This window comes from Gadus macrocephalus, chromosome 16 (assembly GCF_031168955.1).
Source record: "Gadus macrocephalus chromosome 16, ASM3116895v1".
Classification (NCBI taxonomy): Eukaryota; Metazoa; Chordata; class Actinopteri; order Gadiformes; family Gadidae; genus Gadus; species Gadus macrocephalus.
Window position 1 is genome coordinate 17,804,683 of NC_082397.1, and position 27,958 is coordinate 17,832,640.

Below are 27,958 nucleotides of genomic sequence, written 5' to 3' on the forward strand. Positions count from 1 at the left end.
CTGGTCAGTAATCGGGCTTTTATATACATCTGTTGGTTTTATATACATCAGTCGTATTTATATACATCTGTTGGTTTGATATAGAGCTGTTGGTTTTATATAGATTTGTAGATCTTTCGTGCATTATATATTTGATGGCCGAGTTTTGTCTGAGGATAAGCAATTAGCATTACAAACAAAGATGGACACAATAGATATGTGAAATACTGATTGATGTTTGCTTGAGCCCACAATATTATAAATCTGCTTATGTACGTGCCATATGCATTGCTACAATTGGGTTAGCCTACTATGTTTAGGTTAAAAGCAATAAGCAGTTATTGATGCAGCACTATTTTGTGTTCTCATGTTGGTGTATTATGTTTTGATATTAAACAATTGGGCAAAGTTTCATGGCTATGAATTATTGGTCTAATGCATTTTTCTAAAGCCTACTTGATTTGGGAGTGACATCCACATTCTCGTCATATGAGAAAATGTGCATTGTAGGCTATAAAAAAAGACAAACACTGAATCATTCAGTAAAAACCTTTACTGGGACATAATAAGTTGCAAACGTTATAAGCTATCATAATGTAGCAGGTCTCCCCTATCACTTTGTAAAATCTTGCAGTGGGGGACTGAATCCGTCTTCAAGGACAATGTTCTCCCCGAAAGATTGCTTTTCTCATTGTCATCTGAACTTGGATAGCAACAAGCAAACAAAAATACAAAACAAAATCAAATGTGTTACATCAGCATTAAGGTGTGACATTCGTGACTGTTAAGTTAAATCACATTCAGATATAGATAAGCCGTGTAACCTATAAAGCTGCAAATGAATCACTACTAAGGCAGGCCTCCCCTTCTATTGCTGCTATTATCAAGCTTTTGCCATTTTGGTATATACACATAGTGGTGAACCCCTGTTCATACTGGTGAATCCCTGTCCATACTGGTGAACAGGTGTGTAGCGTGCCTGTGTGCGCCTACAGGAGAAGTCAGGGGAAGGGTGTCATCTTGCATCTTTCATTTGTAAAGCACTAATAAACAAAGCAGTTAGCAGCAAAGTGCAGTGTATGGCTTCCGAGCCAACTTTATAAAAGCTTTGTGGCATCTCCCTTTAATGATGAAGGCAAAGAGAGACAATCAGTGGCATAATCCTCAGGTCCGGCCCAGCCGTTTCAGAAGGTGGACACCAGGCTTGACTGATTGGCCCTGCCTGAGCCAATGAGACGAGGTGGTGAAGTTGGAATAGTAACAACGAAAACAGCCATCGGTACCGGGAGTGACTCCGGAGCTGCAGGGACACACTCACGCTCCGTGATGACATGACCTCACAACCGTCTTCAGTTATCTACATATGTATCTCACTCACACACACAAATAAAACGTGTCCTTCAGCCCTCTGCAACATCGACGGGAGACTCCACGAGAATGTCTACAAAATGGTTTACTCTTTCCACCCCTTCCTTATCTAACATTGTAATTTAGGAAATGAAGACTTGGCCTGTACTGATGACTTATACCTAGTACAAATCTTTTTTGGGTTGAAAGACAATAAAAGGCCAACCAAAGCAATCTGATTTGATTCGTTCAGTTATTTTAGGAGTGGGGTGATAATGACAAGAGACAAAACGGAAAAAGCGTGGAAGTGAAACATATACTTAAAATAATTGTGAAATGGCAGGCTGTAAAAGTGATGAGGTTGAAACAGAGGAACGGAGAACCTAAAAAAGGAACAGCATTTGAAAGAACTTGTTTTAATATATATTATATAATATATACTCAAAAGAGACGTCTCTTCCTAAGTTGAAAGAATACATGGAAAAATTAAAACAAAATGATTTTTTTTTTTTTAAACAAAACAAGGATGTTCATTTTGCAAAGTTCAGAGACATGCCTTGCTCTATACTTGCAATTATGGAATACTATATGCTTATGTTGACAAGAGTGTTTTAAATCTGCTGTCCGGAGCAAACATTCAGGATTACAAAAAAATAAAAAGATTCTTACTAGTGCCCTAGTATCTTCTGGGCAAAAAAAGAAATATGCAAGTACTCAAAAACACAGCATGAGAAAAAAAACACAAAAGAAGAGGACCAAAACATTACACGTGGAATCATTCAAAGTGTTCAACCGCTCCGGAAATCAATCAGTCAATTTTTGGCCTCATCACAGCGAAAACAGCAAAGATTGAACCATTTGTCATTCTTTAAATATGGGGACATTCAAATGCTTATTTTTTACGAAATAAGACAAATCATTACACTGATATAGGACATGGAACAACAAAAAACAAAACGGATGTCCGACAAAATGATTGAGGTGATATTCCGGCAGATTTAGCTGCTGCCAATGGACCCAGACATGTTCAACAGCGACGGTGAATGGTGGTGAATGGTTCTGTGCGCTCTCAAGAAATTACTGAATGAATGAGGTGACCGGATTTTTAAACTATCAACCTCTTGAGTATTCAATCACCCCATTACTGTGAAACCACTGACTGTACTCTGTAGTGTCCCCACTTTTCAATATTTATCTAACGGATTTGGTGAAAAAAATAATCTTATCAATAGACATGAATGAATGTTTTCAAAATCAAATGGTTGTTCATACATTCTCTTGCACTTTTATGAACAAACCCACACACAGACTTCGACACACTCATTCCCACATGCGCACATGCACAAACACAGTGCAAACACAAGTGATGGCGTCCCTCGTAGAGGGGTACACCACATTCTGTCCAGCTCCTAACGATGGTACTGCCAGTGCCCCTCCCCCTCCCTCCCTGTAGGAAACAGTCCCACACTATATTTGTAACAGCAAGTTCCAGAAAGAGCACTTGTAAAAATAAAAAAAAATAAATAAAAAAATTGAAGAAATATGGCTTTATATTAATTTAAAACCGTATCAATGGAAAAACAAAAATCAATTCTGTATCTCTACATTACCGTTATAATTTTCATTCTACTTAAAATAAAAAAAATCCTTTCAGGTTTTTACATGTGAATGGAGGGGTGTGTGTGTGTGCATGTTTGTGTGTGTATGTGTGTGTATGCATGCGTGTGGCATTGTTTCAGCTGGTGACGAGGTGGTGAGATGCAGGCGTAACCTGGTTATAGTCCCGTGGGGAGGACCCGGTGAGGTGCCCGTTGAGGTGCCCGTTGAGGTGCCCGTTGTAGTGCAGCAGGGGGCCTGCAGACGAGGCCCGACGCAAACTCTGTTGCCCGGAGCAACAGAGGCGGACCACTAGGGGGTCCGTGCGGAACCCGACGAGGCCGCCCATCCACGGCTGGTGTTTGAGTCTTGATGGCGACCCGTGTCTTGATCTCACACTGATGTACTGGTGTGGGGGATGTGTGTGTTTGTGTGTGTCGGTGTGTGAATTTAACATGTGCCATTTGTTTTCTCGTTTTACCTCATGCCGATCTCCCCAGCAGTGCTAGTGCGTGTTTTCTGAGGGTGTTGGTTTGGGTGTATGTTTGTGTGTGTGTGTGTGTGTGTGTGTGGGTGGGTGGGTGTTGGGGGATGTGTGTGCCTGCCTTCCCATTCTCAGCTTTACCGGGTCATTCCCGTATGCTGGCAGAGTAGGAGAACTGGGGGAAATGTGTACGCTGGTCAGCGTCCTCCGCGTCCAGGGTGTCATCTGTTGTACAGAGAGGGGGGAGGAAGAGAGACACGACGCGTGAAAAGAGAATAGTTAACACTGACATTGAAAGGTGCTGATTTCATGAGTTCAAGTTCTTGAGCCCAGAGCACAGCCGTGTGGGGGGACGAACACAAACATGTTTAGAGAATACTCGTGTCCAAAATTGACTCACTTTGGAAAGACTTTCATGAGCCTTTGCGGAAATACACCAATTAGAAATACAACCGTTGATGTCTCGGTTTAAATCACAGACAGGACATTTGTCTGTCATTGAATGCTACTGCACTCAATTAAATATTCCACTCACATTTGTCTGGAGGGGTAACGGTGATGGTTTGAGCGGTGAATTCATCGTCGAAGTAGCGCGTGTCCGTCTCGGAAGTCACTTGGGGTTTGAACGGGGGAATGAGCTGTGGAGAACAGACACCATGGAGATGAACCCGTGTACATTTAGTGGAGCGTCCCAGCATCTCTCAACTCGCCACCCACTACGTCTTTCCAGGTGCTTACCTTTTTGTCGACAACATCCTGCCAGTTGATGGTGGTAAAGAACTTGTGGTTTGTGACTTCTTTGGCGTCCTCAGCCCCACCTCCAAGCCTGAAACAAATACATACAATCCTTTTGTTGGTTCTTTCTAAATGACTAAACGGAGTTGCCCCTGAATACTTATGGCGCTTTTCCACTGGAAGTTGCGGGTCAGTTCAGTCTGCAAAATGTACGGGTTCACGTTTACACCGCCAAAAGTTGCCGTGATCCGGACTAAGCCTTACTCGTCTTGCAGTACTCCTCTGTTGGGGTACTTAACGGAGGGACGCCTGAAAGGGTGCGGTCAAGTTCGAGCTCCACACACCGTCCGTTAATTGGTCGACAGAATCGTCAGTTACGTGCGACAGGGCAATAATAAAAAACAAAACGCAATGCCCGCAAGGTATTTCTGTACAACGGCGAAAGCTTTGTTTATTGAGGAAAATGACGCGCAAAAGTTTGACGTCGTTCTTGGACGTGCAACATTGTTGCTCTTTTATTGTGTCGCGTTCTTTTCTTTTCTTGGATTTAATATCAGGCTACACTGTCGGGCTGCTAGGAGGCCCCGATGCTTACATAGCTTCCGCTGCTATCGCCATCCGGCTTAAATCCCGCCCTACCATAAGGGTACTGCTGGGGCGTGCTGGGTCCGAAGCGTAACCGCCGGTGGAAAAGAGCCATTATACACCTGAAGTCAGATTTGCCTTTCATGCATGCGCCTTTCAGATCTCAAAATTCCTCTGGCACTGGCCATCTCATCGTTCCCAAGGTGAGAACCTTTGCCTACAGGGAGGTACCGTTCAGTACCTGCTCCATTATTCTGGGATAGTCTGCCTGACGAACTGAGGACATCAAAATCCGTCCAAAAATTTCAAGCAAGATTTAAAAGCTTCCCTTTTCTCTGATCATCTCTTAAAATCCCACTTAAATCTCTCAACCCCCCAAACTCCACTTTCAGTTTGTGAGGCGGTGTTCCAACCGCACCTCTGCTTGGGGTCCTTCTTCAGCAGGCCTGCCAGCAGGGCCTTGGCCTCGGGGGCCAGGTTCTTGGGGAAGCGGATCTCCTCCATCAGGATGAGCTCAAAGAGGCGCTCGTGGTCCTGGTTGTAGAAGGGCAGCCGGCCGCACATCATCTCGTACATGACCACGCCCAGGCCCCACCAGTCCACCGCCCGGCCGTAGTCGTTGTCCTCCAGGACCTGATGGAGAAGGCGGGGGAAGAAGGGGGGGTTGATGAGCACTAGGCCAGACATGGGACGCTCAACTCCTCGGCAAGGTCATGCAGAGTCGCAGCATCACCAATTCATCTCGCATTTCTTCCTCCCATTATAGAACACAATGAATGAATAAAGTTGTTTTGAGTTTTACACTTTGCTTCAATGCAGAATGTGGATTGTGGGAGGAGAAAGACGAAGCGGCAGCCATGACAGCTTCTATCAGTGTAATGGGAAAAATAATACTTCACCTGCAGTGTTAACTGCAACTTGTGTTTACAATTATTAGTGATGTCAGTTGGTCGGTCACAAACTACAGGTTGGTAAGTGATATCTTATTGGATATTGGAAGCAGCTCATTATTGGTTATCGTGTGTTTTCTTTTTTTATAGTGCATAATTAAATGTAAATGGACTGCATTTATATAGCGCTTTTCTAACCATTGGCCACCCAAAGCGCTTTACAATATTGCCTCACATTCACCATTCACGCACACATTCACACAGCGACGGCGGAGTCAACCATGCAAGGCGACAGCCAGCTCGTCGGGAGCAATTAGAGTTAGGTGCCTTGCTCAAGGAAACCTCGACACTCCGAGCCGGGGATCGAACCAACAACCTTCAGGTTACCAGCCAACCCGCTTTACCTCCTGCTCTACTGCCGCCCTAGTATTAATCATGAAAGCACAAAGCAACGCCTTGTGACTGCGGTTATGCAGATGGGGATGCCACTATGGTGGCTTTAGAACACCTTCCACTAATCATTGACCACTTAATGGAAAAAGAAAGCTAACCAAGGTTTAGGCAAGAGGAAGAAATAACTGACAGGCAAACAACTCAGTGGAATGTGATGGAATGTCCTTGAGGAACACAACATAATGACAATCCTATTTGCTGTGCAGTGCTAACACTATTTAGCTCACTTAAGGTCATTATTTCCTGCATTATGTTATTCCTATATGTTCAACATCCTCAAAGCTGTATTGAGAGTTTGACAATGGTACAAATTCTGATTTGATTAGCCTATTATCACAGGAAAGGTAATTTGAGGGAATTGAACACAGTTCTGCTACTATTAACTGTCAATAGAACAGTGTGAATGTATGTTACCTCGGGTGCCAGGTACTCTGGGGTCCCACAGAAGGTTTTCATGGTGGCGCCATCGGTGATGCCTTCTTTACACAGACCGAAGTCTGTGATCTTGATGTGTCCGTCTTTATCCAGCATAAGGTTCTCCAGCTGAGAGAGCAACACGACAACCAGGTTAACATCTTGAGGGTGAACTGGATATGAAGCGTAACGCAGTACACACAAGTTTGTCATGGACTAAACACCACTTTGTGAAAAATGGTCCTCTTTGATTATTTCACTTGTGGAGGTGAACCATCCCAGCTTGTAGGAGGCCAGGTTTAGAGAGGAGGCCAGGTTTAGAGAGGAGGCCTTACCTTCAGGTCCCGATAAACAACATTGCGTGAGTGTAGGTATTCCAGGGCAGACACAATCTCTGCACCGTAGAACCGAGCCCGGTCCTCGGTGAAGACGCGGTCCCTTGATAAGTGGAAGAAGAGCTGTTTTTGGAAGGGGGAAAAGGCAAAAGAATGAGCAACCATCCCATCACATAATATATGTTTAAAATAAGGAAAAAAATAAACAAGATACAAAGAAACAAACAAGACTGACCTCTCCTCCGTTTGCGTACTCCATTACAAAACATAGCCGGTCGTGTGTTTGGAAAGCATATTTCAGCGTCTGGGGGAGGGGATGCAAGAACATGAGTGAACCCAAAGTGAACCCATGAACCCACTTCATCTTGAAAACAGTGAGCCCTAAGGCCACCGACCAGTACTATGCAGCACTACCGTTAGAAATGGATGCTTTGTATTTTGGAGAACTCTGCTCTCTGTAACTGTGTGGGCCACCTCGTCCTAATGGGAGGGAAAACACAGATAACTTCAGTCAAGAAACCCAACGATGTATGGGGTAAAACATCTTCTGTTGTCATCCAAGTGGGTCTCGTGTTACAAAAGTGTCCACCACTAACTTTGGCGATGATGACTTCTTTGCGCAGGATTTTCATGGCGTAGTACATGCCGGTGGCCTTCTCCTTCACCAGGATGACCTTGCCGAACGTCCCCTTACCCAGCAGCTTGAGGTAATCAAAGTCGCTCATGGTCTGTGGGAGGAGAGAACGAGAACACTTGAGTGTCTAGATCTGGTCCTCAGCCACAACGGCTCTCCTTTAATGTAATATTTGATGTATGCACGACGTCCGCCAACAAAGAAATAATAAAACGGTCTCAAACGGAAATCAAACATCATCAATACGAGCTAAAGAAAGAGCTGAAAGAAAACAAATGTTACACTTATGCTTTCCAAACCAAAAGTATAGTGAGAAAACCAAAACACTGACCACTTTGTTGCGTGACTTGGACATGGCCACCTCCATCTCTTCAGTGCCGGTGCTGTCGCTGGGCGAGCCAAACTTGATCTCCATGGGCTCCTCATCCGTGTGCTGGCTCTTCAGGCCGTTGGCCACAGTCTGGATCGACCGCATCCATTCCTCCCTGAGACAACGCGATCAAAGTTACACGCTGGGTGCTTTCAGAAGACGTGAAATGCATTGCAAATAAGTTGTTCGCAAAGGGTAGAAATGGCATCAAATAAATATATTTTACCAAAGGAAAAGTAAAGTAAACACATTTTGAGGGATCAGAGTATAATCCACTGTGTTTGTTGGACTAGAGGCCCTTCTGATTGGGTGTTTAGGAGGGCTTATGTGGAAGTCTCCCTCTGAGGGTTCATTTGGGAAATGGGGCTTACACTTAGCTTTAATGCAGGATTTCATCATAACGACAGTTGGCATTGAATACTGATTGGAGTGCATGAGTGGCCGGCCAAACGGGGGCACAAGCTCTGTTCCACAATGATCTAGAAGGAAGTATGGCCCATGGGCATGACCTTCTCGGTCTGACCTTTGCTTTCCTCAAGAAGTAGTTGCTCTTTTAAAGATTAACACTGAAATAACAATATTGTGTTTACCATCACGAGTGCCTTGAGATGTGAAACACAATGTTTTACACTTCTAGAAATGTAATTGAGTCACGGTAGTTACCTTTTTTTAATCCAATTTATGCAATATCTATATAGTAGCATTATTTCTTATGAAGGGGCTTCGCAAACTCTTATCTTATCCGTCGACCTCAAAACATAAGGGTTCCAAGTGGCAAGAACCATAGCTCTCTTAAGTTAGGCTCGACAGGTAACAGAAAACAACACATACCTCTCCTCGTTGCTGTCCACGTGAAAAGTGCGTTCAATAACGGTGGTCCACTGCAGACAGCGAATGACAAACGTGTTGGGCCTGGGCCGCTCGGTCTTCATGAGCTGGCATTCTACGAAAGGGCAGAGGCGGCGTTACTAAGTGTTTTACAGAACAAGAGAGTTGAGAACATTGGAAAAGCTAGTTTGAGACCCTGTCGGGCCCAACTGACCCGCGACAGAGAAGTTGTTGAGCGGTGGTAGGTTGTGGTCGCTGGACACCTCCGGCTTCTCCTTGTAGCCAATGAAGGAGCCGTCGCTCTTGAGGATGAAATAGCGAGGGCGCCATGTTTTAATGTATTCACCTGGGGGGGGGGGGGGGGGGGGGGGGGAGAGACGGGTCGTAAGGATCGGCTTAGTGCAGGTTAGCGACATTCCTGAGTGTATAACAGGTTACTTTAACAGGGTTAAAGTTGCATATACACCATGGTAACGACAATAGATAACTGAGCTAGGACTGCTCGGAACAGCCTTAATACTAGAGGCCACCGATCAAACTGTTAACCACAAATATCGATCGACATGATTGGTGGCCGATTGATCGGAGCACCCTTAAATTAAGCAGGGGGCCGGGGGACTTGCCTCTTTTGTGGAGCCACCCCTCTCTGACAACACTGATGTCGTTCATGCTGGGGGCGCCTGGGGTCGAGGGTGGGGCTATAGGGGCCGCAGCGGTGGAGAAAATAAGACTTGTCCGATGTATAGATGAGGTTCAGGCAAGAGGCGAGGATTGATTTGACGGCACCTAGAGAAAATAAAACAAAGATTGGTTCATTCAGGTAAGAGGAGTGCAGGTCCTTTCCACGACCAATACAAAAACAATGATAAACTAAATTTTGTTTGTGTCAGAATTTATGGTGCCTTATAATTACGTTTCAAAACTGAGCTGTCAGTCCATTCAGATTCCTAAATGATGAATGATGGTCCTTAAGGTAGGCACACACCACATATAACAAGACCTATTTTAAGACAGATAAGACAAATGACCACATGACACAAATCTCTTTTTACTACAGTACAGTTGAACTTGGCAAGCTCTGATTTGATGTCTATCATTCATTAATGATAACAGGTTAATATAGGGCCTCTCACGGTAGGCTAGAGATAGGACTATACACAAACAAGTTTATAGGTTTAATTCCATGATAAAGAACACAATAAGGACTACAAATTAGCAATGTTTACAGATGAGGATTCTGGTCGATCAGAGGCACTTTACACACAATGCTACATTTAACTTATTGCAAATGTTGTTCCTCCATAGTGGCTTATTGGACAGAAGTTTATCGTTTTGTGTACTGCTACACCACAGGACGCAGAGCTCCTCCTCACCTGACTGCATGAGGCCGTAAACCAAGGGGCCCTAATAAGGGCTACTGTATGGCTCTGTGACAGGGGCCAAGTACTGAAGCCTTCTGTTACACAACAGCTCTGTTCAAGTTGTTTTTGCCATGATAAGGTCATACCATTAATACAGCAGCTCTTGTCAAGTCTGTTTGAGGTCAATGCCACTGACAGCTAGTTATCTATCCTGCATCTACACAACTGCTTGCACTGCATTGTCAAATATGAACTATCCGGGCAGATATATAGTTCGACAGCTCCAACCACGTGATAGCCTTTGCCGAAGAACTGCAACTAGAAAGTGAAGTCAAAACAATTACGTGAGAAAACGGGAGGTTTGTTGGCATCGCTTTGTTTACAATGATAGAGTTACTATTTATATACGACTATGATATGATGAATATGTCTGGGACAATAATCTACAATTACAGGTATACCACGTTGGATCAAGTCGGCTGCTTTATTGCAAATATCACATAGCTATTACTGTTTAGATTTGATCTGTCCCTTTACCGGTCATTCAAGAGGCAGAGCAATGGCCATGGTGACCTGGCCAGCTGTTCAGGATGTTCCCTGGGTGACTAAACGTGGGACGTCTAAACTAAGGCAACAACATCAAGGACCCACTGCTGCGGTCCTTTTAATGAGCCGGGAGACTAATTGGTGAGTCAGGACCATAGTAGTCGTGTGTACCAGGAGTGGTTATTCAGAACCAAATTAGTAGTGTGCACCAGGAGTGATGAGTCAGACTCAGGACCATACAAGTAAGTAGTGTTTACCAGGAGTGGTTAGTCCGGACCATAGTAGTGTATTCCAGGAGTAGGGATCCAGGATCATACTAGTAGTATGTAACAGGAAGATTGGTCGGGACCACGCTAGTAGTGTCTACCAGGAATGGTGATTCAGGACCAAACTAGTGTGTACCAGGAGTGGTAGGTGAGAACCATACTAACGTTAGTGGACACCAGGAGTGGTGATTCGGGCCCGTACTAGTAGTGTTGTCAGGCCCATAATAGTGATCACCAGGACTGGTGCATCAGGCCCATACCAGTAGCATGTACCAGGAGTGTTGAGTCAGGCCCATACTTGTGTCTACCAGGACATTGACCGTGACCGCATCACGACAAAGCAAATGTAGCTTTCAAGCTAAAACACAAGCTAGCATTTTTCCCCCACACCAGGCAGCTTGCTGATGATCTGATGTGGTGTATATAGCGCTTTTGTTACTCACCTTTCACCTCCTGGGTAATAAATCCGTGCGCGGCGGAGCTCCTTTAAAATGCCGCCCGTGTAGAGAGAAAGAGATCCAGCTCTACTCGAAGCCAGTGTGTATTGAACTCTGTCAATGATCACACGGCTTAACGCACTGCTTTCTTCTCCGCACACCGCGGCGGCGTGCTGCTGCTGGTGACGGCGGTGCGGATCAGCGCGTTCGCACGACACAAGTCTGATAAAGCCCCCCGTAGCGCGGAGCACGGATGCGCATTTCACGACGAGACTAGTGCGGTTTCTAAGATCACTGGAACAAAAAACGCACCATGTTCAGTTGATGCTGTTATTGTTATGCGGCGGGTCGCCTCCTTATCGTGTAGGCCCTCGGTCTTAAGAGCCAGACTGACTATACCAGCCCCGCATACTCACACAAACAGGACGTGACGTGGGCGGCTGGCGAGCTACCACGTCCTGTTTGTGGGGCTCCCCGATGCCCTGTCCCACGCACTGCCCGTGGATGAAGTACAATGAATTAAGGCGTTCTTTTTAAAAAAGTTTGTACGTTTTATTATACACTGTAAAACCTATCTTAAAAAGCTCCTGTTTTGAGCGTGAATGGATCATCATTTATGATTCATTCATCTTCTCTGCGGCACTGGGACTTCCACCCTGGTGTTGAAGGGCATCCTTGGTGTTGACTGCGTGTTGTTACGTCACACTTTATGTTGTCGTTCTAACTTTCTCTGCAGGTAGCGAGCGCGGGCGTCTCCGACTGATGTCTCGTCGTTTCGCTTCTCCAATTTCTTTGCCGTGTCTTCATCCAATCCCTCTAAAAAAAAACAAAAAAAAAACATGGAGAATCTGCATTATATATGGAGCTTATTATTATGTTGCATAACCCAAGAAATCATAACACCAATCCATCTCAACTACATGACAACACACAAATCCCACAATCATTGCCAATATACCTTTTTGTCTCTTTGCCTCCTTCGATTCCAATTTGGCCAGCTCCTCCTCATTGACCTCTTCCCTTGCTATGTTGCTCAGTTCATAGGCATCAACCTCATGAAGCTTAGGCAGCAGGTCCTTCACCCAATCGTAGCGGATCGGACACACTGTCCTGAGGTACACCCGTGAGGTGACCATCATGTCATGAAAGATGACCCAGTCCAGCTCCGCCTCCTGGTCAAATAACTGAGGATTGGAATATATGGAAAAGCTCATTATGATATCATCATCATCATCAGTTTTCCCGCTGGGCGCATATCTGGCCTTGGGGCGCTACTGCTGGAGAGTTGGAAGTCTCTGTTCCAGCAGCAGCTGTACATCACATCGACATCAGTCAGGTACCTTGTCAAGGACACCTCGACACTCCGCCGGGGGATCGAACCAGCAACCTTCAGGTTACCAGCCAACCCGCTCTACCTCCTGAGCTACTGCCACCCTAACGATGCAGTCTTCTTGTATAACAATAATACTCCACAGACTGTTTATTGACAAATATGTCGATAAAATATTTACCGAAGATGACGGATGAACATGAACTGCGGTTCCATGACCATCCATTGTGGAAAATAACTTTCCAATAGACCTAGGTGTTGTAGAGGGAAATGAACTGTCAAAACACGGCAAAACACAAGCAGGTGTTTTGAAGAAGAAAAAAACTCTGGGTGACACGTCATGGTGGTACCTCCTAGCAACATTGGTGAAGTATCCAGTGCAGAGGCATCTTCTGAACAGTTCACTTTTGTTGCCAGTAAACGTTTCCACAGGGAAATCTTTCTTCTGGAAGGCAAGTTCACCAGTATTATCAAATCAAGGCCAACCATAGAATCTGGCATTGAGGAACTGACAGCATACAACGCAAAATACTACATAATCCACTGAGATGGGTGGACTTTAGTTACTGTAAAAGGCTCTCAAACTTTATTTCAGAGCTCTGATTTTAATTTAAGGTCATCTAGCTACCTGTTGTAGCCGGAGCAGAATTTCCCGCAGCTGAGTCTCTATGCTGAAAGCTGACTTTAGCGCCCTCCAGTGGATCCAGTTCTCTTTACACCATGCTGACGGAGAATCGCTGTGATATGCAGCACAAAAAACATGAAGTCAATTTGTGTCAAAATGTGGCATGAGTTTCCTCAGCTTTGGATTTGATTTAAAAAAATCGAATGGATAACTTATATACTTTCCAGATGTTTCATATAATAACTTTACCTGGCTTTACACCACTGAAACACACTCAGTAGGGTGGCAAAGTCATTCATACCGCCCGACTGGGCAGCCAGATTTCTTTGCTTCTTATCTGCTTCCTTTTGCTTCTCTGGATGCCCTGGATAATGGTACAACAGTTACTATTAGTATACTGATGATAGTATTTTATAACACACCTCACCAATGTTGGCACAACTCAAATGCATATTTTGACACAAAACATGCCTAAATCAAAATAAAACATTTACATGATATTTGGCCCAAAGTATACACTTGAGGAAGGGCCCGATGCTGACCAAACAGCTGATGAAGTGGTTGGGCTGCTAGGTCAGTCGAGTGAAACAGTCAAAGTTCAACCAAAGACAACCGAGTGGCTGCCATTGGTCCCGTCAACCTCCTTTCTCCATTCACATTGGGTTCAGCTGTTTCCAGCAGACCCGCAAAAGGCCCTCAATTGCCATTTATTACATCTATTACACATGAGATTTTGAAGTGTGTACTTTATCCGAGAGGGACTGAGCATGTCAGTCCTACTTTCATTGGTTGAGGACGTGTCGGAGGCCAGGTTCCTATTCACCACATTTGGTGCATGAGGTACTAGCTCTCCTGGACCCTTGCATGTGAGACGTGGTGCATGTGGTTGTGAAACAGTGTTGCAGTAGAGGACTTCCTCACTATATTTCTCTACCCAAAAAAAACAAGTCTACTTCCTGCTTTTTCGCTGAAAACATTCCCCTAGCTAAAAGACAAACCTGGGAGAGCCTAAAAAGTGTTAGATAGCTTGCATTACCTGGGTGTACAAAAGATGAAATGATGAAATGTCATGTCATAGAGTGCCATTATAAAACATAAAAAAGCACAGAATTAACTAGAAAATGTGAGTGAGTGCTGTAGCACAAAGTGAGGTTGAAAATATTTCAACCACTTAAATCAAGTGATGGGATTTTGAACAGAAGTTCAAAAGTCCAAATGGAGTAAACATGCACACCATTTAAGAAAATGTAAATGGTTGGAAACAAATAAAGTGACAGCTGAATGAAAAGTGCAAAGCATTGCTAAAAATGCAGAAATGTAAAATGAATTGAACTGAAGAATCTGAAAGGTCAAATGTATTGCTGGTGTGTGTGTGTGTGTGTGTGTGTGTGTGTGTGTGTGTGTGTGTGTGTGTGTGTGTGTGTGTGTGTGTGTGTGTGTGTGTGTGTGTGTGTGTGTGTGTGTGTGTGTGTGTGTGTGTGTGTGTGTGTGTGTGTGTGTGTGTGTGTGTGTGTGTGTGTGTGTGTGAGATGTCTTAAGAAGTAGGAGTGTCAGAATGGGCAGACGTCTTCATTGAAAACGAAGCCGGTATGAAACTAAAACTGTGATTCTGAAGAAAGTTTAAATGATATCGAAATTCCTTTTAGATATCATTGAAGATACAAGTGTGTAGATTTGTTAAATGGTTTGAACGAAGATAAACGGTTGAAAATTGATTTAGTTACGATATCTTAAGTAGAGGCAGATGCTCCTCCGTCCTCAAATTGACTCCCATGTAAAAAAATAAAGATTGTATTTTTAAAGTAGAATATCTTAAAAAGTATAACATATTTAAAAATTGTGAAAAAAAGCACGCGATTCCAAGCTATTCTGAACATTTTAAAATTTGAATGGAGTCTCTAGTTGAAAAAAATTGTTAGGAGATAGGTCCCAAAGTTTGTAGAGAATAATAAAGAATAAAGAAAGAATAAAACTTATGAAGAACAATAGTTGAGCGCTGCATGCAGCACTCACCTAACTAGAACCTGGGCACTCGAGTTTTCATGCTGCTGTACCTGGTCTGATGAAGACGTTCTCCACCGAAAGCATGGCGGCCAAGGGGAGGAGAATGTCTTCACATCCATAGGATGCAGCCTTCAGCAGAGCCCTGGTTAGGCCCGGATGCAGGGGGAACTCCATTATCAGTCTACCCAGCTGGGTCACCTGGCCTCTCCTAGTACCAGGACAGACGTCGTCCAGATAAAGCAAGGGTAGGAATTTTATTTTTAAATGCATTTTTTAATAAACTGTCCTCTGATGATAACAAATCAGGTATCTGTGTCTGTCATAAACCCGTCGCATCATTTCATGAATGAAAATTAAAGGATTTGATTGCCAACCTGTCTACCTACCCACCTGCACGCACTCTGTGAACTAATTGCCCATGACCGGAGTCATCCGCAAGACTAAACAAACAAATATTCCCTATTATGAGGCTAGTGAGCTAGTCACGTGTTTTGGGGGATTGGTATAGGAGCAGGGCCTGCATGGAGTGTTCGGATTTTATTGATTCGATTCTTGTTGGTTTCTCCCAAGTTGTCTACACCAGCTTCAAGCCTCAATTTCTCACTGCATCGGTCATGATGCAGATAGATGAACATAGGGGTAGAAAAGAAATGTGTTCAGGCGGTCAGCTACTAACCTGTCAATAGCATCAAACTGGTAGAGCTGCTTGAGGGCTTCCAATAGCAACCGCTCTTCTGGACGATCCAGGTAAGGGAACCTTAAACAAAACAAAATAAACCAAACAGCATGGCCCAATCAAGCAACAGCTTTGGCTATTCGAGTAAAGCCGGCATGTACAATATATGAACTAGTGATTCAAATCCCTAAAGGGAGATAGTTGGATGATTATTCAGACCTGATAACGTCGTGAACCCCGAGGCACTTCAGCGTGAGGACGACGCTGGTGAGGCTCGCCCTCTGGATCTCTGGCACCGTGTAGTCAAGCATGCACTTCTCCCAGAATTCATTGCTGTAGATGCGGAAGCACTTCCCAGCCGAAGTTCTTCCAGCGCGGCCCGCTCTCTGTTGGGCCTCACTCCTGTTGACGAGAGAGAAGGCCAAGACCAGACCTAATAAGTAACGCCAGTTAACAAAGTTATCAACGTTTACATCATGAGTCATAGCAACGGGGGGGGGGATCAGCACAAGACACGTACTTGGAAATAGGCACCACCTCCAGTATGTCCATGCCTACCCTCGAGTTATGGTTGAGCTGTTTCACAAACCCACTGTCAACAATGTACCTATTAGTAAAATAAAAAAGAAAACATTATCATTTATCACACTTTGCTCTTGGTTTCAACTTGAACATGTGTATTCATTCAGAGATCCATTCATTTGGATTAAGATTTCAGCAGCAATCAACAACAAACCACCAGACAGTCTTACTTTATTCCATTGATAGTTAGAGATGTTGCTGCGATGTTGGTGGCCACCACACACTTCCTTATTCCAGAAGGGGGCGCTTGAAAGATCTGCCTTTGTTGATCTGTGAGTCAAGCATTGGGGGGGTTACAATGGACGTTTTTATTAAACTTGTTTTCATCATTGAAATCACACTATGATGCAGACATTTAACATAGCCATTGCTGGCAATCAGTTTATTTACTCTTTTCTGACCAAGACGAGAAGGCGGCAGCACCTTAATCAGCATATTGCCTTGAAGAGGTAAATTCATGTACTCAACCACATTCTGATCAGGTGCTGTACACATTGGACAAAACTACAGGATCCAATAATGCTTTTATTTTGTGTGTAAAATTTGGTTCTGGATTGCGAAACATGACCGTCTGTCGGTTATGTATATTCAAGTCCAATATAAAATTCCACATGCATAAAGGTCATCCATCCGTATCAAATGTTTGTGGACTGGGGTGCACACAATGTGTATGGTCTTCTTCAGATAACAATTAATAAAGTCAAATAAACATCCAAAGATTAACCTTTCATTAAAGATGTGAAATCTCATTACCTGCTCATCCATGGACAAAACTAATTCAAAACATGAACAAGAACGAGAGAATATAGGATCCAAGAATGAAGTGATTGTTGTGTTCATACCAGTGGGCATGGATCCATATAGAGGCAGGATCAGAAGTCCCTCCACTGTTTGGTCCTGAACATCATAACGGTAGTCTATACTTTCTGCCTTCTCATACAACATGTCGCAGGCCTTTTCAATTTCGGATTGACCTGTCAGACATTAAAAAATAAAAGTTGAGGAGAACCGAATTCCTTCCATTTGTTGGGTTGAAGCCGAACATTGAGTTTGTCTTTACCCGTCAAGAAAACCAGAATGTCCCCTGCCACCTCACTGACGTGCACATCGAGGGCTACTCTCACCACCTGTCAAACAGAAGGGCAGAACATATTATATCAAGAAATAAGAGCACAATATAAAGATGAAATATTGAAACCAAGCAAGTCTACAAACAACCAACCTCGTTCACGTATCTGGAGCTGTCGACTTCTTTGGGGCCTATGGCGTTACCAAACCGGCTGGTCACAGGGAAGGTCCTTCCAGGGATGGTGAACACGGGGCAGTGGCCGAGGAAGGTGGAGAGCTTATCCGTCTCCAACGTGGCAGACATCACCACAACGCGCAGCCGGACTGAGCCGTCCTTGGAGCCTTTATCAGCCTGAAGGAGGGTTTTCTTTAACAAACCTAAAAGAATGTCCTAGGAAAGAAATTGCAGATGTGTTAACAATAGTCATCAGTGAATTGGTACTTTCGCTATTTACCAATTGCTATTTAAGTATCCTTGTTTCTTTCAGTCAAGTATATAAGTTAGAATATAAGTTTACTACTAAAATAATAGAAGATTAAGAAGAATGGAATACACCGTTTACACAAACCACTCACAGTGTTGAGACTTCGCTCGTGGGCCTCGTCCAAAATCACAACACTGTATTGGGAAAGGCCAGGATCTGCCAGGATCTCTCTTAACAAGCAGCCGTCTGTCATGTACTTCACCACCGTAGCCTGGTTCCAACACAAATTACTTAATGATTTCACACATTTCGAATCCATTTTCAATAACCCCCCATGGCTCCCTGCTTCGGTCTCTCACCTGGGATGTACAGTCATCAAAGCGCACTTGATAGCCCACTTCTTTGCCCAAGGTGAAGTGCATCTCTTGAGAGACCCTCTGAGCGACTGTGATAGCCGCCACCCGCCGCGGCTGGGTGATCCCTATCATACCCCCCTTCCATAGACCTTGAAGTAAGAGTCATGTCAACGTTGGAGAACACGTTTTAGTTTTATACCCCCCCCCCCCGGGAATCGATTTCACGTACCTGCTTCATACAAATACTGAGGAAGTTGTGTGGTTTTCCCGCTGCCGGTTTCACCAGTCACAACAAGGAACACGTTGTCCTTCACCAGCTTTGTAAGTGTGGCTTTGTGTTGAAGGATGGGCAGGCACTGCGCTTCAACACAACCTTTACTTTCACGCTTACTTCCACGCTTACTTTCATGCTTACTTTCATGCTTATTTGGCTTTGACATGATGCGAAAGTGTATAAAAGGTTTCCTCTTTTCGCCAAAATAAAAGTAACAAATAATATAGAATTGTCTAACTTATCACGTGATGGTAAACATTAAGGCATTATTTTAACTTGGCTCCAAAAAAGCCTACCTTGGTTTTCGTTTCGAAAATGCCTACTTGAAAAGTAACTTCCGCAAAACATTTGACATCGCGCTGGTATTGGCTGAAACATGAACACGTGACACATCGTTTCCGTCAGCAGCCTTCCATGTTTATTGATCAGGTGAACAGTTGTAAACCTTCTTTGATAGGTCCATGTTGAACACACAGCAGGTCATTTATTTAGTAGAAGGATAAGGGGTCCAGCCGAGACTATATCAGGCAGGATTCTCTGACTTCTTGCCTGTCTTGTTTGTAGTACTCTTTCTGGAGTAGATGGAACAGCAAATGTATTGTTCAATGCATTATTACAACCTCTTAAAAGGTGAAGGATAGCTATACATTTCGAGAATAGCCTACAAAGTAGCTTAAATAAGAAATTAATGAATTTAAAGCAAAACATATAAACACTCACTATTGTCACATTGTGTGCAATCTTGTCCTTTGCATATCTCTATATTGCAGTGGAAATACACCTGTAGGAACATTTTGTTTTCAGTTGACTTGAATGCTTAAATGTATATTGTTTTCTTATGGTCACATACCAGTCTTTTCCACCCTGGGGGCACATTCACAAACGAGAAGAGCTTGGTGACAAAGCGCTTTCGAAGTGATGGATACCTCACCTCCTTGCTCGACTTAACCGGCAACAAAAGAGTCCCTTCATGGCTATACCCGCCAAAAGGACACCTGGATCATTAAAGAGCAAAGATTTAGTTTGACTTTCTCAAGTGTTTAAGGGAATAAGCAGTGGTGTAAGAAGTACACAGATCTTGTACTTAAAAGAAGCAGGCCTGCACTATAGAAGTCCTGCATTGAAAATGTTACTTTACTGAAAAGTAGACCTACACGATAGTAAACTCATAGAACAAAATATAAACCTGATTCGTTAGGCAAAATGAACCATGTCAGAATAATTATATATATATATATATATATATATATATAAATAAATAAATAATTGTATTGATGCACTAATATGTACATTACTTTAATGTGGTAGCTGGTAAAAGGTAAAGCCATTTTTAATTCATTTATATTAATTTACATACTGCTGGGTATCTTATGAATTTCCCCCTGGGGACCAATATCAACTTGTAGAAATAATAATATAATGTATCTGGCACTTATATTTTGTATTGTTAATCTGAATCTAAAGTAACTACTATAGCTGTCAGATAAATACAGTGTAGTAAAATCTATACATTTTGACTCAGTGGATACTTGGTTACTTTCCACCACTTGCAATAAGAAGAGTGCAGAGACCGCTTAACGAGCAGGTTCCATCTCAGGGTGTGGTCCGGGTCGTGAGTGGGCGTGGCCCAGCAGTCCTCAAGCAGCAGCTCCAGCGCTCCGTCCTCACATTTGAGAAGATGCACCTCAACGTAAACAGGCTGTCCCAGTTGAATGGCTTTTGGTGGGCTGCGTGACGTGATGAAGGACCTGTAGGAAGAATCTGGAGAGATGTACAGTAGATGTGTGTATCTTACCTTATTCAATAAAGGGTTGCTAATTGACCCAAAAAACGATTAAATATTAATCAATGTCTTAAACACTTGGTTGACATATTTTATATTGATATTATCAATAATACTCAAATGATAATATCGGCCTACAATTAGCCATGTCAATTTGTTTTGCACATACAAACAAAAGGATTTGAGCAAAAACACAGAACAACCTTTAGCAAACCTCAGCTCTGCCGTGATGGTTCCATCACTCTTGAGTGCTGAATGATGCTCTGGCTTCTGGTCCAAGATCGTCACGTCCAGCAGAGACATGCTCGGCAAGGCAAAGCTGCACATCACCGTCTGTCTGACACAGACAAGAATTGCAACTGAATAAGTATTGAAGTGAATTAGAGAGCGACATGAACCAGGTTGTTTTTTAATCTTTTTCTTTTCATACCGAAAGGGAACTGTTCTTATTGTAGAGCGGTGAAGGACTCTTCTTGCACCAATGTTGATCCAATAGATAATGCTGTTGTTCATCTCCTGATAAATAAAGTCAATACTTATTTTTGATGCATTGGTCCGCAGAATCTTTAAACCCAGCATAGCGTTTAAGCGATTCACATACCACAGACTGGGTACCGCATTCAGTGAAGGGAAAGCTGAAAGTGACAGAGTTGATGGATCTAGTTTTGGGTTTACACTTAACGCTCCGGTTCGAGGGGATCCGGATGGTGTCCAGATTCAAAGGGATCACTGTGGCATTCTTGTGAATAACGATGTTGAATCCATTTTTGTCACAGGGCTTGGTTAATTGTGGGGACTTTGGAAGCGCTTTGTGTTCTGTTATTTCCTCTGTTGGACACATTCTGATAATCAACAATGAGTTCCAATAGTCACTTCAAACATGATGCCACAAAATAGCGTCTGCAAGGAAGTTATTTGTACCTTTCTGTTCAGTAATGCATCTCACAAGGGTTGGCCTCCCTATATGAATCCTGCCATTGTTTGCAAATTGTATAATGAGAACATTCAAAGTTCTGAAATGTTTCTGAAAGGTCAACAGGGTTTTGGTAGGTAAGACATGATGCATATATACTGTATATGAACATAAATTAATGTGGGTCATTGTGTGTGTTGGCTTCAAAGTACGGCTTACTTGTCTTGTCACAAAACAGCCATGGTAAGAAACCGTAAGGATGACAAAGTTATCCGTTTCTTGGAATAAGTAGTGGCATTGATGAGCAATGGCCATGGCTTCATAACTCCTGCCTTGTTCATCTATGTAGAAATGTATTAATCAGCAAAACGTCTTGGCCATAAACTCAAAAAAATTACTGAATAAGAACATATTCCTTAGCCTTACCTTGAACATGAATTGCAAAGGGGAGATTTTCGACCTGCTGTTTTGATATAAAAAAAGACATGAAGTCTTTCTGGCAAAGTAAAGTGTTGTTTTTTCCAGAATAATCCCCCATTTGGAATGGTTTTGAGGAACAACATACTTTGCATATATAAAGTAAATACAACAGGGAGAATTGGATTAATCTGCACTGAATATTATTGTGAGTACAGGTCATAATGTTAAATTAGGTCAGCAGATTGGTCTAAACCACCAGATGTTTCTCATTTACTCTAATTATCCTAAAGCCAACACAGGATGGTATTCTCTTTTGTCCTTTATTGATCAATTTGACAAAGACAAATTCAATCAAAGGTATAACATAAAAGTAATGAAATTAAAATACATGTCTGGGAAGTTTGAGTTTAGGTATTATGTTGATTATAATTATGTTTAGAAATGAGCTCAGTCGGGTAGGGGCCTGGTGGAAAAAAATGCACCATGGGATCACGCAATACAATCACATTCCTGGACAATGAAAGGAGAGTTTCAAACTTTATAAGAATCAAGAGACATAAATAAATATCAAATACTTACAATTAATAATAACATAAAACGAATGTCATTAATTATTCATCATTTTCAATTCAAAATAAAAAAGCCAATAATAGCAGACATTGAAATTAGTTTTTTCTAAAGATGATTGACTTGGCTGGGGCTGCTGTTGTAAATTGGGTTTTCATATCCTGAAGAAGACAACAAAATTAGTGGCCAGCCATTAAAACAGAATAAAGACAATTTTGACCCTGATAATACATACTTAAGATAGGCCTACTTGGTCTACTCACTCTGTTTAGCTTTCTTTCCCCGAAGACCTGCTGCAATAACAAACAAATAACATGCGATGAAAATGTTTTCCGTTATGTTTATTAGTTAATTTCTGAAGCTTCTGCTCCTTTTACCTCTGGGTCTTCTTTCTTTTTGAGCGGAAATCCTTTGCTGGATTATATCATCTTGATTTACTGTAAAGTTATAAAGGCCTTAATATCAGTAAAAATATATAGTTTAAAGACATTATGTAGAAAATTATATTAATATACAGCCCACATTAAGGCATCCGAATTGCAAATTACCGTAAAAATGACGACTTGCTTGTCGTAGTCTGCTGAATATTTCTGAAAATGAAGAAAATGTATTAGACGGATAGATAGCCTGACACAGCCAGACCAAGTTCGCTCCACGAAAATGGAGGTCAGCTTGTAAGATTTAGGCTGGCATTGAGATGCTTGTTAAAATATGGATTTGCCACAAATATAAACCGCAAGACGTCCTCAGAAACCTCGGTTTAGCAGGGCATGATTTCTCTCGGTACTCCTGGTACGTTCGAGCTGCGGGTGTCCCCTGACTGGCCTACATGGGGCGACACTTTCACTCGGTTCCTCATAATCATTGATGGTTTCTGGGGGACCTTGATCCTGATTTCTGGCCAGGCGCTCGTCCTCAGATAGACCAATGTCTGCAGGGTCCTGCTCATCGTTTTCTTAGGAACAAAAATAAAAATAAAACCCCAAATCCAACAGCAATGGATGAATACTGTTGGACTACCAGCAAGAACCTAAATAAAGTCAGCATGAACTCAACCTAACCCTAACCCTCAACTTGATGATAGATGACATTTTTACAATGTAGAATGGCAGTATCTGAAACGTAGTTCTGTTTGTGGGTTTACATAAGTCCTTTGATTATATTGCATTGAGTGCATGCTTAGCCCGACCTCATACCTTGTCTCTTACGGGTCCCTCTCTGTGACAGGGAACACCCTTTACACCCTGTCACAGAAGTAAGAATATGTCCTTAATTGCATTAAATAGATCTTTATTATTTACATTGTTCATGCACGTCCATTATCTATTTTCAATTTGCTCCTATTTCCCATTTAATAAGTACAATTCTACAATTGTTGTTAGAGTCACAAATGACGGCCTACAGATTTTGTTTCATAGTAAATAATCAATGACTGTGCCAATAAATGACCTAAATGATCCAACAGCCCTCTGCTTAAAACATGGACCAATCGATTAAGTCAACCGTTTTTAAATGATATGTTGTCTTACGTAGTGTGAAATGGAATAACTCACTTGAGAATGAACAGCAGAAACATACAAACAGGATGACTGTGGTCACGCCAGCGGTGATGCACAGAGGAAGCCACAGATCAACTTCTGCACGAGAAACAGCAATTTTATCTCACATACCTGGCACTTTCTGTAATTATAACAACAATAATACAATTATATGATTATTATTATTACTATTATCATTATCAAAACAAAAACAGGTGTTATTTTTTATAAATATCAGATAGAAAAGTATGAATAATAATCATATTTCTCACCCTCTTTTTGAACTACCACTTGGTGACATGCATCAGCTGGTCCACACTGGTAGCATCCCAGGTCCGACTCTTGAAGGCCGTCGATCCGGATGGTGTAGTTCCCCCTGGAGCCCTCATTGGGGAAGGTTTTCACCCGACCTTCCCTGGGCTCCAAGAACCAAACCTTCCCTTGAGACGACAGATTAACAAGAGGTGCTCCAGTGTTTTGGACCCACAGCATCCAGTCAGTTCTACCGAGGAAGGGAGCATGGCAGGGTAGGAGGATAGAGGACCGCAGGGAGGCACTGATCATCACAGTGTCACAGGAATCCTGGCAATGGGACTGGTCTGAAAGACATACCATATAGCTTGCATTCACAAATGTGGCATTTCCCATCTTGTCAATAAGAGATGCATGGCCATAGACGGGTGGCAGAAATAGTTTTATTTTTAATAATTAACAATTATCCAGAGGTGAATAAATAAACTACACGTGAACACACCAAAGAAATACAAGATAACACTTTTTGCCACAAATTTTTTTTTTTCATTAGCTGTTTATTTGTTTTCATTAGCGTGACGAGACGAACGTCACACACGCAAAAATAATATCCAGAGTTTGAGATCTCAATCATGGGATATGGCCCAATATCCCGAGACAGCGAACCAATAAAATTGCGCCATCTTAGGAGGTTCACGTGCAGCACACTAATACCATTTATACAATATTAATAATATTATAATAACACAAGTAGTCTGATCTCAGCTTAAAAAAAAACGTCTTACCGTTTAAAGATGCACATAAATTGCATAAGGCGAACCAAGCTATGCTCTTGTGCATGTCAAACATCTTGAAGGTTAAATCGAGTTTGAACAGTTGTCTTCTTGTAGCTTGAGAAAACCACATGTTAGTTTCCGGAAATGTCTCACATTTGGAAATAAGGTCATAGGTTGAATAGGAGAGTGGTAGGCCTTTAACACTACAACACTTTTTATTTGTGTGTGATGTATGTGTGAACCTCAGTACGCAATGTTTTATTTTTTATATTATGTTTTTGCAACATAGATAGACTACACATTATGTGTGTAAATGTAGAAAGCTTCATTTATTGGAAGGGTTTTCAAAACCATCTGTAGCCGCAAATGTCAACGCGCCTGTGCATTTCCTGTGGAAACGGATGAGGCATTATTTTTAAGTCTCTGGTGTCGTGGATTCGGAGGTAGGACTTTAAGAGTGGTAAAGGTTCAACGCATGGTTTATTCAGCGATACAAGGTAAACAGACATGCACTCTTTCTCTGTTAAAAGCCTCTAATGTCTCTACTTAGATCAAAAACTGTCTAGGTGGTTGACAAGGGAATACATGCAAGTTGAGAGCGTAATTAACAAAGCACCTCTTTGAAACACGATGTCAAACATGGTCAAAGGAAAATATATATTTGTTCCTCATTCACATAAAATCGGTTCAAGTTTTACTAAATGAGCTGGCACATTTACTTAGATCAATTTATAGCGCAGTTTTCTATGTATAGGCGTGTCCTTTGTTTTAGCTAGGTTTTTTAATAACACTTCCTGTTCCATATAGAATAAACAAAACCCACAATCATATGTGTGAGCTAATGTATAATATTTTATTGGCTGTCATTCTCCTCAGAATGCGTGTTTTCTAGGTGTCTCAAAATTGAAACATTCAGGTTCATCAACATGTGTACAATCCTAATGTTCTGGTCATAATAAAAGCAGAATCACATTTCTAATAGCAACAACCCAATTTTATCTTTCTCTTTTTCCCATGGGCGAAAGAGAGCCAACCGACCACCAGGGGCCAGCAGGTTGGGTCAGAGAAGGGTCTGCGGCAACTGTGCAGGTGAAACCGGCGGTGAACGGGCCACAGGACCCGACAGACCCAGACCAGGTCCCTCTGAAATGACATGTGTGACGTTCAAATAACATGAATTTACATTTAGAGACCAAGCAACCCATAAGGACATCCATGAGTGACATATTACTATTATTAAGTAGTTATGCACCCAGTAACGCAGGAAACTCAAACTGCTGTTTTGAAAATCGGGCTCTTCTGACATCCCAAGTGGGTGTGTCCACCTAGATGTGTGACGGATAGATGATCAACGTTTGCTATAGTCCCCTGGGTAGGCAGGTAGACTGATCCATCCAGCGTACATCTAGGTGGACACGCACACCTGGTGGCATGTCATGGGACCTTTAAAATAAAAAATGATATTGTTTTCTAACATAGTGTGAAATGGATTTACTCACGTGAGTACGCGTAACAACAGTAGAAACATACAAACAGGATGACTGTGGTCACTCCAGCGCCGATGAACAAAGGAAGACTCAGATGAACTTCTGCGTGAGAAACACCAGCTTTATCTCACATACCTGACCTTTCCTATAGTTCTCTTTCTCTCATAGTCAGTGGGTCAGTTATTCTTCCTGTCTAAGGAAAGGGAAGTCTGTGAACATATATGGTTCATTGGAGGCGTTTCTGAATGCAAATCGTGTTTCAAAAAGAGGTCTGAGCGTGAAGCGCTCAGACCTATTTTTGAAACACGATCTCAAACATGGTCAAAGGAAAGGAAATATTTGTTCCTCATTCACATAAAATTGGTTCAAGTTTTACAAAATGAGCTGGCAGTTTTCTGTTTATAGGCATATCATTTGTGTTATCTAGGTTTTTAATAACACTGCCTGTTCCATACAGAAGATACAAAACCCACATTCATGTTTGTCAGCTAACGTCTAATATTGTATTGACTGTCCTCCACAGAAAGCGTGTTTTCTCGGGGTTGCAAAGTTGCAACATCCGTGTTCATCTACATGTGTACAATCCTTATGTTTAGGTCATAATAAAAGCAGAATCACATTTCAAATAGTTACAGCCCAACTTTATCTTTCTCTTTTTCCCATGGCGAAAGAGAGCCAACCGACCAGCTAGTTGGGTTGGAGAAAGGTCTGCGCCAACTGTGCAGATGAAACCGGCGGTGAACGGGCAACAGGGCCAGACAGACCCAGACCAGGTTCCTCTGAAAATCAATATACATTTACAGACCAAGCAACCTATAATGAGATCCATGAGTGAAATATTACTATTATTAAGTAGTCATGCACCCAGTAACGCAGGAAACTTGAGCTGTTGTGTATTTCTGGATAGATGTTTGTTAAACTTCCCAAGACAGGTGTGAGTGTGATTAGCCGTTACAAGCCTTTTTGAAAATTGACCTCTTCTGACAACACAAGTGGGCGTGTCAAGCTAGATGTTATAGATGAGCAACGTTTGCTACAGTCCACTGGGTAGGCTGGTAGAATGATCTTTCCTGCGTACATCTAGGTGGACACGCCCGCTTGTGATGTCAGAAGAGCCATATTTTCAAAACGGCTTGTAACGGCTAATCACACTCACACCTGGTGGCATGTCATGGGACCTTTAAAATACAAAATGACAATGTTTTCTAACATTGTGTGAAATGGATTTACTCACGTGAGTACGCGTATAACCAACACAGTCTCGCTCCAAGAACGTCAAATACCGACTGTTGGCAAAGGTACTTTAGCGTCAGTCGCTGATGGGAAAGGTACCCTTCGGCGTCGGTCGCTGACGGGAAAGTTACCCTTCGACGTCGTCTGCAGACGGAGGGGGTTCAATTCACTACAATGTAATGCCATCCCCCGGGATGTTTGACGTTCAGAGCGGGTGCTCCAGCAGCTGATTCACTCCTGTATTAACCCGACTACGGCACTAATAGACGCTCTGAGCATCTTTCCTATCGAATAGATTTTGGGATATTTTTCTGGGATAATAAACATACTTTTTATTCTGTGTGGAAAATATCATATTTCAGTATTTTTACGCCATTAAAAGTGTTTAT

The 27,958-nt window shown here is 42.5% G+C and overlaps 2 protein-coding genes across 4 annotated transcripts; both read right to left on the minus strand.

Moving 5' to 3' along the window:
- Nucleotides 1-1,726: 1,726 nt before the first annotated feature.
- Nucleotides 1,727-11,692, minus strand: akt2 (v-akt murine thymoma viral oncogene homolog 2). 2 transcript variants are annotated; one of them, XM_060076326.1, is made up of 15 exons: nucleotides 11,267-11,666; nucleotides 9,564-9,650; nucleotides 9,274-9,436; nucleotides 8,865-8,996; nucleotides 8,654-8,765; nucleotides 7,784-7,937; nucleotides 7,415-7,546; nucleotides 7,233-7,298; nucleotides 7,054-7,122; nucleotides 6,819-6,941; nucleotides 6,484-6,612; nucleotides 5,145-5,359; nucleotides 4,145-4,232; nucleotides 3,942-4,044; nucleotides 1,727-3,631 (listed from the first exon to the last, which is right to left on the minus strand). In XM_060076326.1, exons 3-15 carry the CDS (start codon nucleotides 9,317-9,319, stop codon nucleotides 3,552-3,554), a joined length of 1,449 nt encoding a protein of 482 aa, XP_059932309.1. In that variant the 5' UTR covers nucleotides 9,320-9,436; nucleotides 9,564-9,650; nucleotides 11,267-11,666; the 3' UTR covers nucleotides 1,727-3,551. The 2 variants fall into 2 exon arrangements, with proteins under 2 accessions (XP_059932309.1, XP_059932307.1); XM_060076324.1 differs by lacking the exon at nucleotides 9,564-9,650 and having other exon boundaries at nucleotides 11,267-11,692.
- Nucleotides 11,693-11,787: 95 nt separating this feature from the next.
- Nucleotides 11,788-24,989, minus strand: dhx40 (DEAH (Asp-Glu-Ala-His) box polypeptide 40). Of its 2 annotated transcripts, XM_060076322.1 has the most exons (32): nucleotides 24,859-24,989; nucleotides 24,094-24,420; nucleotides 23,038-23,920; nucleotides 22,832-22,873; nucleotides 22,661-22,720; nucleotides 22,547-22,576; nucleotides 21,723-22,444; nucleotides 21,516-21,637; nucleotides 21,305-21,407; nucleotides 20,985-21,211; nucleotides 20,814-20,899; nucleotides 20,587-20,720; nucleotides 20,172-20,361; nucleotides 19,451-19,595; nucleotides 19,321-19,381; nucleotides 18,556-19,172; nucleotides 18,330-18,475; nucleotides 18,122-18,241; nucleotides 17,700-17,936; nucleotides 17,538-17,604; nucleotides 17,320-17,451; nucleotides 16,648-16,747; nucleotides 16,416-16,502; nucleotides 16,115-16,297; nucleotides 15,896-15,976; nucleotides 15,270-15,427; nucleotides 13,465-13,579; nucleotides 13,219-13,327; nucleotides 12,941-13,035; nucleotides 12,772-12,841; nucleotides 12,219-12,444; nucleotides 11,788-12,076 (listed from the first exon to the last, which is right to left on the minus strand). In XM_060076322.1, the coding sequence occupies exons 16-32, from the start codon at nucleotides 18,764-18,766 to the stop codon at nucleotides 11,961-11,963; spliced, it is 2,253 nt and encodes a 750-aa protein (XP_059932305.1). In that variant the 5' UTR covers nucleotides 18,767-19,172; nucleotides 19,321-19,381; nucleotides 19,451-19,595; nucleotides 20,172-20,361; nucleotides 20,587-20,720; nucleotides 20,814-20,899; nucleotides 20,985-21,211; nucleotides 21,305-21,407; nucleotides 21,516-21,637; nucleotides 21,723-22,444; nucleotides 22,547-22,576; nucleotides 22,661-22,720; nucleotides 22,832-22,873; nucleotides 23,038-23,920; nucleotides 24,094-24,420; nucleotides 24,859-24,989; the 3' UTR covers nucleotides 11,788-11,960. The 2 variants fall into 2 exon arrangements, with proteins under 2 accessions (XP_059932305.1, XP_059932306.1); XM_060076323.1 differs by lacking the exons at nucleotides 19,321-19,381; nucleotides 19,451-19,595; nucleotides 20,172-20,361; ... (10 more) ...; nucleotides 24,094-24,420; nucleotides 24,859-24,989 and having other exon boundaries at nucleotides 11,788-12,074; nucleotides 18,556-18,959.
- Between the last annotated feature and the right edge of the window lie 2,969 nt (nucleotides 24,990-27,958).

Excerpts from the sequence above, each read along its gene's own strand:
- akt2 (XM_060076324.1), bottom strand. The coding sequence starts at position 9,319 with ATGAACGACATCAGTGTTGTCAGAGAGGGGTGGCTCCACAAAAGAG. Across the intron at positions 8,997-9,273 it reads GGGGTGGCTCCACAAAAGAG|GTGAATACATTAAAACATGG; the intron begins GCAAGTCCCCCG and ends CCCCCCCCCCAG. Across the intron at positions 6,942-7,053 it reads AGTACGCAAACGGAGGAGAG|CTCTTCTTCCACTTATCAAG; the intron begins GTCAGTCTTGTT and ends TTCCAAAAACAG.
- dhx40 (XM_060076322.1), bottom strand. The coding sequence starts at position 18,766 with ATGTCAAAGCCAAATAAGCATGAAAGTAAGCATGAAAGTAAGCGTGGA. Across the intron at positions 18,476-18,555 it reads TCAGTATTTGTATGAAGCAG|GTCTATGGAAGGGGGGTATG; the intron begins GTACGTGAAATC and ends TCTTACTTCAAG. Across the intron at positions 17,605-17,699 it reads GCTCCAGATACGTGAACGAG|GTGGTGAGAGTAGCCCTCGA; the intron begins GTTGGTTGTTTG and ends TCTGTTTGACAG.